The following is an 11,807-nucleotide window of genomic DNA, read 5'->3' on the forward strand; positions in this document are numbered from 1 at the left end:
TAACTAGAGGAAGAAGAAGACTTTATATGGATGGACTTTTAGTCCCGGTTTGTGTTACCAACCGGGCTTAAAAATTGCCGTGATCTTTAGTCCCGGTTAGTAACACAAACCGGGAGTAAAGTTGCCATCTTTAGTCCCGGTTGGTAACACGGGGGCCTGACACACCTTGACAACCGGCAACTAAAAATTGTTTTTAGTCCCGGTAGCCCGAGAAGACTTCCCGAGACTTATAAACCGGTACGGTTTTTTGTGAACCGGGACAATTGTGGTTTTCCCCTACCCGACAAAGATCTCTTTTCCAGCAGTGAATATTCAATCCTGGCGCATATTCTAATTCTAATGCCAATCCAAATCCAGTCCAATTATACAGTCCCACTACACAATTCAATTCAAACCGCAAGTTCCATATATACAGTCCGAGTACAGAGCCAAAATAAATGTCCAATTATACAGTCCCGTTACAAAAATATATTGTATGTGTGCCAGCTCAAATACAAGCGTCATTCCTATTCAAATCCCCACAAAAGTACAAAATCTCCTATTACAACCAGGCCGCCTCCCTTCTCTGTCAGCCCAACTCATCACACACAGCAAGTCTAACCTAGCATGTTCAGAACCACGGCTAACCTAGCATAGCAGCCCCTTCTCAGGCAGAGTCTACTTTGCTTCCCTCAGCCAACACATGAGCATGCAAAGGAAAGGAGGTGTTCGATAGAACGCCTGCAAGCCACAACAATTATTTGCCAGCATTAATTCAACTCATGGGCAAGCAGACGCCGGCCATCAAGACGAGGGCTCCACCCAACAACGTACCCTTCCCCTGCACCGTACCCAAATTAACAAACTCCCCATCCACCGAGTTTTCCCCCAGAAACCGAAAACACCATGAGAGCCAGCCAGGGAGCTCACACCGAATACAAAGCTATATATTAGAATCCATCCACACCGAAAAGGGAGGAGGAGCGTGGAGCTTTACCTTGCAAGCCTGGCTGGCTTCCTCTGATAGTGTGATGTCAACACCCAGCCCCGCCGACGCCGACCATCGCATCCATCGCCACCGATCGAGGCCCTCACCACAACCGGAGTCCACACCGAAATTGGCAGTGACCGTGCAGTGCAAGCCTCCCGTCGCTGTTGCTGTCACTGCTCCTGGAAGCCACGGCCAAGCGAAACCGTGGCCGGATGACCACCCACACCACCATTAATTATTCACCACCACTCCCGAGGCAGCCCGCACAAACGCCACCACTACCCGCCTCCCCCATCGCTGCCGATCTCCAACCCATCCCTCCACCGCCACCGGCCTCCCTTTCCCCTCATGCACCGTGCCGCCCCGACGCCGATGCCCTAGGCCGCCCGCCACCCCTCCACCAGACATCATCGCCGCCACCTCTCCCCTCCGTATCTGCCTCCTCCCCCACTGCGCTGCCGCTAAGCCACCGCCACACGCCGCTGTGCCGGTCTCGCTGGTGTGTTTGGATAATGGGAAATGGAGGGTGAGATTGGAATTGGGAAATGAATGAAGGGTTAGGGTTCAATGGAAGAGAATGAATGAATGGTTAGGATTTAAATATGCCTTTTGGTGGGTGGGAATCATTTCCCTAACCCATTAGCTAAACACTGCATGCCTCTGTAGTTGTGCTGCGCTAGAGAAGAACGAGAGGAAAGAAGCAGACAAGGGAGAAACCGAGAAAGAGAAGAGGAGAAGGATAAAGGGAGAGAGACACTTACATACGGGACCCACGCGGGCCGCACCTTCATTAATCAATCCCTCATGCATAGTGACGATCTTCCTAGTCCCTTTTATAGTAGCTCAATGACATGTGGGCCAGCCATCCTTAATCCCTTATTAAACCAACTTTTAGACTTATTAGGAGTCACTTACATGTACCTTCTACTAGATCCTTCATCCCTCCGAACAAGTTCCTTATACTTCCCTAGGCCGAACCCATGAGGATGTCCCCTTTATGAAAGTCTATAGGTGAAATAACCAGATAGAGCCCACCATAGCCTCCACCCACATCCACCAGAGTCCACACTACCTCCTTTATGCAACCCACAACCCAGAGCCCTCTCAGAAAGTCTAAATCACCTCCCTTCTCGATGGTACTCCCTCCTCGGTTTATAAACCTTTAGACTTTGGAAATTCATATCTTGCAAACCGTAACTCCGATTAGACCCGTTCAACTTCTGGAATTCATCTGAAATCTTGATCTACCAAATGGCACAATTAGTTTGAGGTGTTCAGTACTGCATTAGGAGGATTCTGTATGGTTTTCTATTGCTGATCGCATATGGAGTATTCTAATTGTCTTAACTGTTGCGGATACCTCGAAGACCACTAGTACCGATAGCAAGGCAAGTCATTACGCTCTACCTTAAACATATTGATCTAAATGTTTTGCTTACAAATAAATTACATGCTATTTATAAATTGCGTACCTACAATTGATTATAGCCTGCCGTTGATATTGATTACCTTTATACATATTGTATGCCTTTAAATACCTGAGTCATTTATTTATATGCGGTCAATTATTGACAATGATTATTAATGCTATTGTAGACATACTTACACTCTATATTTATGCTATATGACTATGGATGTGAGATCACTCGATGTGAGTGATTGATGATTTGCGGGTTGAGACATGAGCGCCACCCACCACACACAAACCTTTTGCGAAAACTAAAACTTAATACAACAAAACTATTTCGACTGGGGCAGCGTGAATAGAATATGGGTGAGTCTGGAAACGGTTAGTCGCCGACCCTAGTCAGTTAAGGATTGACTCAGGAAGCTATACGGGAAACGAACAGAGTACGACCGCATTTCTTTAGTGGGTATAGACCGGCGGATTAGGAAGATCTCGTGGGGCGGCACCTAAGTCGGGTAGGTTTTGTATGAGTGTGATGATGAGTGCAGTGTTGGAAAGGTAAAGGCCTAGATATAAACTTAAAACGAACCCTATAATTTTATATATATGGTGGAGTTGGTATAAGATGAAATGTGAGGGTAAACTGAACCAAGCGAGGCTTGGGGAGGTGGATGAACCCTGGATAATTACAACTTCAACAATAACGATGTTTTTCAGTTCAAACTGCTAGGTCAATAGGTTTGTGAAATGAATTGTGAAAACTAGCTTTATGCAAATAAACCAAGCCATCCTTGGACCCCTGTGTGCATTAGATTCATTTTGTAGTGGTGGCTTGCTAAGTACGTATGTACTCACCCTTGCTTAATTAAATATTTTAGAATGGAGTTGGCGTCGATTAGATTTATGCCATGCTGTTGTCAAGTACGTGTTGAAGATGATGGATTAGGGACCATAGGTTCACCAGTTGTTGCTTATGGAGTTCGATGGACCGCCGCTACTTCGCTTCCACTCTTATCTATTGCTTCATGTTACGAATTTTCATTATATGAGGCAGCGTTGTATTGATTGCGTTGATTGTGCAGTAGCCTTTAGGATATTTAGTTGCCCATTTCCCTTCCCTGTTGTGCTCACCAAGCGTATGAAACACATCACCCAAATAATTAAAACTATCTACTCCCTCCGTATTTTAATGTATGACGCCATTGACTTTTTGATTAACGTTTGACCACTCGTCTTATTCAAAATTTTTGTGCAAATGTAAAAATACTTATGTCATGCTTAAAGAAAATTTGATGATAAATTAAGTCACAATAAAATAAATTATAATTACATAAATTTTTTGAATAAGACGAAAGGTCAAACGTTTGTCAAAAAGTCAACGGCGTTATATATTAAAATACGGAGGGAGTATTAATCAGCCCCTTCTTTTAGGAATCAATTTTATTTCTCCCGGTGGATTTTCTCTCCGCTTCCCTACTGAGCCGACCGGCCTCAACCCATTGCCGCCATGCGCCAAGCCTCCATCCCCTCCTGTGAGTGAAAAGAAACAGAGACAGAGCAAAGGAAAAAGGCAGAGAAAGAAGTGAGACAGAGACAGAGCAGAGAAGGGTCGAGAGTAACAGAAAGAAAATAGAAATAAAGGAAAAGAAAAATAAAAGGAAAAAGTACACCGAAGGTCCCTCAACTTGTCATCACTTACAAAATCATCCCCTAACCACAAAACCAGATATCAAGGTCCCTTAATTAATTAAAACCGGTCACAATAGATCTTTAGGTGGTTTTGATCCCAGTTTTATCCTACGTGGTGGCTGAATCAACATGGGACCCATGTAGGCCCCACATATCAGGATGCCACATCAGCGCACACTCTCTCTTTTCCTCTTCACTTCCTTCCTCTCTCATTTTTTCCCTGGGCGTCGTGGATGGCGACACCTTCGTCGATGTAGCGGGGAGGTTAGGAGGCCCGCCGTGGCCGGCGGCTGGCCGGGGACGACCGCGACGGTCGTCTGCCTTCCCTCCTCCTCCTCCGCGTGCTGTTGGCACCATTGCCGTGGTGGAGAGAGCAGAGCGGGGGCGGCGGCCGCTCCGTGAATTGCGATATTTTCCTAAGCCGCGGCCACGGTTTGCTTCGCTAGCTTGCAGTATCTGTATCGCGCGCACAGAGAGTCAAGGGGACGGAGCTATCTATAGCTAGCAAAGCCCATGTGCAAGAGGAGCTGCATGGCGCCGTCCGAGTCGTGCGCGGTGCGGCCGGTGGTCAAGCGGCGGCTGGGACGTCGTCGGACCGCCACCACCAGCTTGTGCTGCAGACGGGGGCGGGCCAGCACGACCACCACGACCTGCTCGGAGGCCGCGGCGCCGCACCGCTCCAGGAGGCCCCTGGCCCGCGTGGAACCCCTCGGCCGCACCGACAACGGCGTCCACGTCACGGGCGACGTCCGGCGGCAGCTTCTGGAGGTCTGGAGGTCCGCGAACGAGGTCACCATTAATGATATAAGCTTGTATCCAAATTCCCATAACCTCTATATTCACTGGTTGATAAACTCTTTTAATAAGCTTCAACTGTATTATTCATATGTCCCACAATCAAGGACTAGTTCTTTCAGTCCTTTTTTGATGGAAGAACTTCTTTACTCATCTTGCTAATCCCTTGCAGGAAGCAGATGTACTGAACTATATCCAGTCAGTCCTTGCTCATCCTTAACTGGCTCATTGTTTATGGAACAATTCAGTTATTTTTCATCCTGCAGGCGGAGGCGGTGGAGAAGAAGAAGGGCGGCAGGGGGGCGGCGGCGGTAGGGATCATCATCACCGCTGCTCCGCTCCTACGCCCGCCCGCCTTCCGCACCGACTCCTTCCGCCGCGCCTCCATGCTCAACATGCTCGGCATCTCCGCGGGCGTCACCATCGCCGCCTACGGCGAGACGCGGTTCGACGCGTTCGGCGTCATGCTGCAGCACGCCGCCGTCGCCGCCGAGGCCACGCGGCTAGTGCTCATCCATATACTGCTCACCTCCAAGGGCATGTCGCTGAACCCCATCACCTCGCTCTCACATCGCGCCGTGCTGCCTCGTGTTCTTGACGCCGCCATGGTACTTCGCCGAGCTGCGGATGCCGCCGCCTCTCCGCTACACTCCACAGGCCGCTCGCTTGCCGCCGCTTCGCTCCGCCGCCCGCTCGCTCGCCCGCGGCTGCCGCTCCGCTCCCCTTGGTCGGTCGCTGCGTGCTCACCCGCCTCCTCGGGTCGTCTTCATCGACCTCCTACGCCCCGTCCTGGAGCAGGCGGCGGCGCCGCCGCGGCCGGCCGCGAACGATGTCGTCGCCGGCGCCGACGCCCTCCTCCCCACCCGCCGACCAGCCTGTGCAGAGAGGCGAGAGAGGAGGAAGGGAGAGAAGAGGGGGTGACGTGGACATCCTGACATGTGGGGCCTACGTGGGTCCCACGCTGACTCAGCCGTCACGTTGAATAAAATCGGGGTCAAAACCACCTAAGGATCTAAAGTAAACGGTTTTGTAAGTTGAGAGATGTCATATATCTGGTTTTGCGGTTGAGAGACCATTTTGTAACTCGATGACAAGTTGAGAGACTTTCGGTGTACTTTTTCCAAAATAAAAATAGGACTATTCCTACCTGTGCACCATCTTCCCTCTAAAAAGTATATTCGACCCCCTCTACTTCCCTGTTCAAGCCCAGACATTAATCCTTCTATAGAAGTCTAGCTTACCTACCTTTTCTTTCTAGGCCAGAGAAATTAATTTCTCAGTAAAAGTCTATCGAAGTTCCCCTATTTTCTGACCAGGCCCAATACTTCAACCCTCTGTACAAGTCCATCTAGGGTCCTTCATCTTTGGGCAGAGTCCATTATCATCCTCCTTGTTCAGATAAAGTTCATGCGGACCCCTCACCGATAACGATTTTGCCATCTAAAAGAAATAACAGTAACGATAAATGCCAAAACATGCAAAAGCCTAAAATGCTCTAAAATGTATGAGTTTACTAGTGTGGTTAGTGATGGTCTAAGATTAATTTAGGTGAAAGAATTTTTATTTTATCATTTTGCATTTGAGAGTTATTAATTTTCAAAGTTTAATACTAGCACTAGATTAATTAAGCTCTATTATCCTTTAGGTGCATTTTAGGTCCATGATTTATGAATTGTTGGCTTGCTGCAGTGAAGGTAATGTTCTTAGGTGTACAACAAAATTGGTTTCATAACTTTTAGAGTTTAAATGATTTTATTATAAATTTTTCAAGCTAAGTGATATACTATAGTAGTTATTAGTTATTTCAAATTTTAGATATGTTTTGGGTACCGTAAGTGCCATATTTTATTTTATAAAAACTAAGTACATGATTTTGCCAATCTAACAGAACTGAATCACCTCATTTGGAGTTGTATTCATTTTGATACGAATTTCAGAAATTTCTAAACCGTTCTTTAATATTAACTCATTATTCAAATTTTAGTGATGTTTCTAGATATGTTTTCTTCTAAGACTTGTTTACAGAACTAATGTACATGCCTCTATAAAACTAATAAATTTTAGTTTTGCACATTTGGAGTTAAAATGAATTACTTATGGATTTTATTAAATAAACATTTGGTGACATTTTTATTACAGAGAGTGCTAAGTTTTAGTTCATGACAAATGAGAGTATGATTTTGTGAACATTCTGGAACTTAATTCATTTAAAAAGAGTTAAGGTGAATTTTCTATAAATTTTATAAGTTGGAGGGTGCTCTATGTTCATTGTTTCTTATATGAATTTTTAGAGCTATTTCTTCTACTGTAAGTGCCAAGTTTTATGTTTCTAAATTAAAGTTCATAATTTGATGAGTTCACAGAAATTTGATTCATCTAAAAATGAGCTAAAATGGATTTTATATGTATTTTACTAGTTTGGGCAAGTTTTCAATTGTAAAATATCTACTCTAGTCATTTTCCTTATATTTTTCCAGATTTTAAACACATAGGGCCCACTGGTCAGTGAGAGATCTTTTGTAGAAAAGTCCCTAGAGTTCTAAGAAATATAATCCGAAGTCCTTAGCACATGTTAAAAGTATCTTTATTAAGAGTTCTTGAGCTTTAATCTATTTACATGCATGTCCTTGGGTCCACATGTCATTCTCTAGGTATTTAACAATACAACCTCACAAGTTTTAAACATTTACTAATGTGAGTTCTTAGTGCCTAATCATGTAGGTCCCGCATGTCAGTGAGGAGGTACTGGAGGGAGCAGAGGCAGGGCGGCCGGTGAACTTGTCGCCGTTGCCAGCGGTGAACGGCGGCGAACTAGGCTTCGCAGCCAAAAGAGAAAAGTAAGAGGGAACGACGGCGAAGCCATCGGTGGTGATCTTGCGGGATGAGATGGCCGGAGTCATTGGCGATGGCGGCTTGAGTGGCGGCGACCCTCGGCATGCTAGTGCATACCGAGTTCCGGCTCAATTCTATGTGAGTGAGTGCATGCATGAGTGGCTACAGGACTCCTGGAGACTTACAAAATGTCGTCCGAGAATCGGCGATGGATGGACAACGACGGCGGTCCGAGGAATGCTCTAGGTGACGACGGAAAACGGCAAAGCGACGGCGACAACCTCTTCTCGCCTTCGGGCTGCCAAAGGGAGGAGGGAAACGATTCAAAGACCATCTGAGGATGCTACACATGCAAGGAATTGCGCCGAAGCTCACGCGGGAGCGAGGAATCGATGATGTTGGCCGGCGGCCGGAGTTGAAGAAGAAGGGCTCGATCTCCTTGATAACGACACCTCAGCTCGATTCTTTCAATGGGTGTCCTACTAGGACCTTGGCAAGGACGGTCCAAAATTGATTTGTTGCATGCATGTGAATATGCCATGTCACTCGCCGAGGGTTACGACGAAGCAGTCGTATTTGAGATAGAAAGTGCTTTACACTTGGACACCGCTGGGTATGATGCTCTTGTTCTAGTTTCCACTCATATGGTACTTATGGCGGAAAAAAAGACATGGCGGGTTGTCGTAAGTCCTAAAAAGAATTCGGATGAAAAAATCATGCCCGTTTTACTGAAGGGCACGCCGAATAGGGAGCTACGTACATAAATATTTCTTTGGCTAACTCTTTGAATAGATCCAGCGGCTGAAACAAGGAGGCTAGCGCAGTTGTGCTATTGATTCAAGGCGGTTTGCAACCTATCTAGAGGCCAAGGAAGCGGGATATTTAACGTGGAGGTTTTGGGCAAACCGAAGGGTCTTGTCACAAGTCTTATGGTTGTTTTACATGGAATCTCGGCAAATAACAGTCGCCCAACAACAGTCTTATATGTGTGCATAGATCGAAGCGTTGATGCACGCAAGCTGGTTCGGTTTATGTTATTTCTTACATAAGATATTTTTACTCCATACTTTTGTTTAAAGAATCATTCAAATGATTTCATGGAAAAAAAAAGTTCTGCCAAGTGCCAAGGATCGACATTTTGAACTAGAAATGTTAGATGGCACCGGATTATTTTTTTTCCCCCTGGTGCTCCTACAAATGGAGAGAATGGAATGAGTAGAATTGATTGCACAACATTTATTACATAAATAACCGTCGATACTCGGTACGTGTCCGGTCGTCTACCAATGTCGGCGATGTAGCAGTAGACCTTTATTGATGGTTGGCATGTGGCTCATGATGCGATTACCTGCATAACAGCCACTTTGAAGGATTCATCCATCGACTTAAACTTGTCAGCTGGGGCCGCATCGAGGAAAGCTTTAGCTGCTTTCTTGTAGGCAAGTGAAGTTGCAGCAACTTTCTTCTCATCTCCTTGGGCCATCCCGAGAGCAGTTATGGCGAATATTCTCCGCTTCCATGTGGCAGCTTCAACTTCATCCTTTTTTGCTGGTGGGGCAGCAGCCACAACAGAGTCGGCGGCCTCGTTGATGGCCTGAGCTGCCTCATCCAAGCGCTTATCGACAGGGGCGAGGAGGGCCTTGTTGAAGCTCTTCTCGACGGGGGCGTCGCATTCCACTTGCACTAACACGGCCGATGCCGTGATGGCTGCAAGGAGTAGGGCGACGGCTTTGGCCATTGCTAATGAACTGGAGAGGGATCTTTCAATGTTGGAAGATGTTGCTACTACGCGTGGATTTTCTGTGTGAGTTTGTAGGGATCATCGGGGCTTTAAATAGGGAAACATGTACGATGATAACCTAAGGCCAAGAGAGCTTTATGGTCCAAAATTGATTGGTTGCATGCATGTGTGCCAAGTGTTCGGTCCGTAGTGCATGCTATCCCTTGTCTTGACTGAGCCTGCAGGATCCAAATCTGGACTTCCACAACCCCGATATGAAATTTATATGTACGCAACATGTTAATAGCATATAACCCATTGTCCGGTTGGCAATAGGTACGCGAATGAGCATGAACGACGTGTCGAGGGGTGTTGTAAAAGCAAAACAAAGGTAAGAACCACTTTGGCAACAAATTCGACAAGGTCATCAGCGATTCTTATATGAGTCTACGCAACGGTCACTAAAGTTCCAATAGCATGTGAAGCTATAAACATATCATTCAGGTTCCTATGCATCAAACTTCACCAATGTTACTTAGGGTGTGTTTGTGAGGAGGGGAAAAGAGAACATACGCAAAAAAGGGTGTGTCATCAACGTATGATTAGTTGAGTGTTAATTATTTTATACCTTAAAAATGGATTAATAGGATTTTTTAACCAACTTTTGTATCAAATTGTCTTGCGAAAAACACACCGTTTAGCAGTTCGAGAAGCGTGCGCGCGGCGAACGAGGGATTTTTTTCTCCGGATGCCAAAAAGGCAGCCTTAGAGCGTATAGAGCAAAGGAGAAGTAAATGTCGAGGACATCTATGGTGAATATGCCACGTTACTCGCTAAGGGTTACGACGAAGCAGTCGTATTTGAGATAGGAAGTGCTTTGCACTTGGACGGCGCCGGGTATGATGCTCTTGTTCTAGTTTTAGCCGCTCATATGGTACTTATGGCGGGAAAAAAGACATGGCGGGTTGTCGTAAGTCCTAAAAAGAATTCGGATGAAAAAATCATGCCCGTTTTACTGAAGGGCACGCCGAATAGGGAGCTACGTACATAATTAAATATTTCTTTGGCTAACTCTTTGAATAGGTCCAGCGGCTGAAACAAGGAGGCTAGCGCAGTTGTGCTATTGATTCAAGGCGGTTTGCAACCTATCAAAATGCAAGAGGCCAAGGAAGCGGGATATTTAACACGGAGGTTTTGGGCAAACCGAAAGGTCTCGTCACAAGTCGTATGGTTGTTTTACATAGAATCTCGGCAAATAACAGTCGCCCCAACAACAGTCTTACATGTGTGCATAGATCGAAGCGTTGATGCACGCAAGCTGGTCCGGTTTATGTTATTTCTTACATAAGATATTTTTACTCCATACTTTTGTTTAAAGAATCATTCAAGTGATTTCATGGAAAAAAAGTTCCGCCAAGTGCCAAGGATCGATATTTTGTACTAGAAATGTTATTAGATAGCACCGGATTATTTTTTTCCCCTGGTGCTCTTACAAATGGAGAGAATGGAATGAGTAGAATTGATTGCGCAACATTTATTACATAAATAACCGTTGATACTCGGTACGTGTCTGGTCGTCTACCAATGACGGCGATGTAGCAGTAGACCTTTATTGATGGTTGGCGTGTGGCTCATGATGCGATTACCTCCATAGCAGCCACTTTGAAGGATTCATCCATCAACTTAAACTTGTCAGCTGGGGCGGCATCGAGGACAGCTTTAGCTGCTTTCTTGTAGGCAAGTGAAGTTGCACCAACTTTCTTCTCATCTCCTTGGGCCATCCCGAGAGTAGCAAAGGCGAACATTCTCCGCTTCCACGTGGCAGCTTCAACTTCATCCTTTTTTGCTGGTGGGGCAGCAGCCACAACAGAGTCGGCGGCCTCGTTGATGGCCTGAGTTGCCTCATCCAAGCGCTTATCAACAGGGGCGAGGAGGGCCTTGTTGAAGCTCTTCTCGACGGGGGTGTAGCATTCCACTTGCACTAACACGGCCGATGCCGCGATGGCTGCAAGGAGTAGGGCGACGGCTTTGGCCATTGCTAATGAACTGGAGAGGGATCTTTCAATGTTGTAAGAAGTTGCTACTGTGCGTGGATTTGCTGTGTGAGTTTGTAGGGATCATCGGGGCTTTAAATAGGGAAACATGTACCATGATAACCTAAGGCCAAGAGAGCTTTATGGTCCAAAATTGATTGGTTGCATGCATGTGTGCCAAGTGTTCGGTCCGTAGTGCATGCTATCCCTTGTCTTGACTGAGCCTGCGGGATCCAAATCTGGACTTCCACAACCCCGATATGAAATTTATATGTACGCAAGATGTTAATGGCATATAACCCATTGTCCGGTTGGCAATAGGTACGCGAATGAGCATGAACGACGTGTCGAGGGGTGTTG

The 11,807-nt window shown here is 46.2% G+C and overlaps 2 protein-coding genes across 2 annotated transcripts; both read right to left on the minus strand.

Moving 5' to 3' along the window:
- Nucleotides 1–9,027: 9,027 nt before the first annotated feature.
- LOC127783756 (uncharacterized protein OsI_030282-like) lies at nt 9,028–9,432 on the minus strand. Its single transcript, XM_052310923.1, has one exon. The coding sequence runs from the start codon at nt 9,430–9,432 to the stop codon at nt 9,028–9,030; it is 405 nt and encodes a 134-aa protein (XP_052166883.1).
- Nucleotides 9,433–11,045: 1,613 nt separating this feature from the next.
- On the minus strand, nt 11,046–11,450 carry LOC127783758 (uncharacterized protein OsI_031781-like). The gene has a single exon (XM_052310924.1). The coding sequence runs from the start codon at nt 11,448–11,450 to the stop codon at nt 11,046–11,048; it is 405 nt and encodes a 134-aa protein (XP_052166884.1).
- Between the last annotated feature and the right edge of the window lie 357 nt (nt 11,451–11,807).

The sequence above is a fragment of the Oryza glaberrima genome, chromosome 9 (genome assembly GCF_000147395.1).
Source record: "Oryza glaberrima chromosome 9, OglaRS2, whole genome shotgun sequence".
In the NCBI taxonomy this organism is placed as follows: domain Eukaryota; kingdom Viridiplantae; phylum Streptophyta; class Magnoliopsida; order Poales; family Poaceae; genus Oryza; species Oryza glaberrima.

Excerpts from the sequence above, each read along its gene's own strand:
- LOC127783758 (XM_052310924.1), bottom strand. The coding sequence starts at position 11,450 with ATGGCCAAAGCCGTCGCCCTACTCCTTGCAGCCATCGCGGCATCGGCC.
- LOC127783756 (XM_052310923.1), bottom strand. The coding sequence starts at position 9,432 with ATGGCCAAAGCCGTCGCCCTACTCCTTGCAGCCATCACGGCATCGGCC.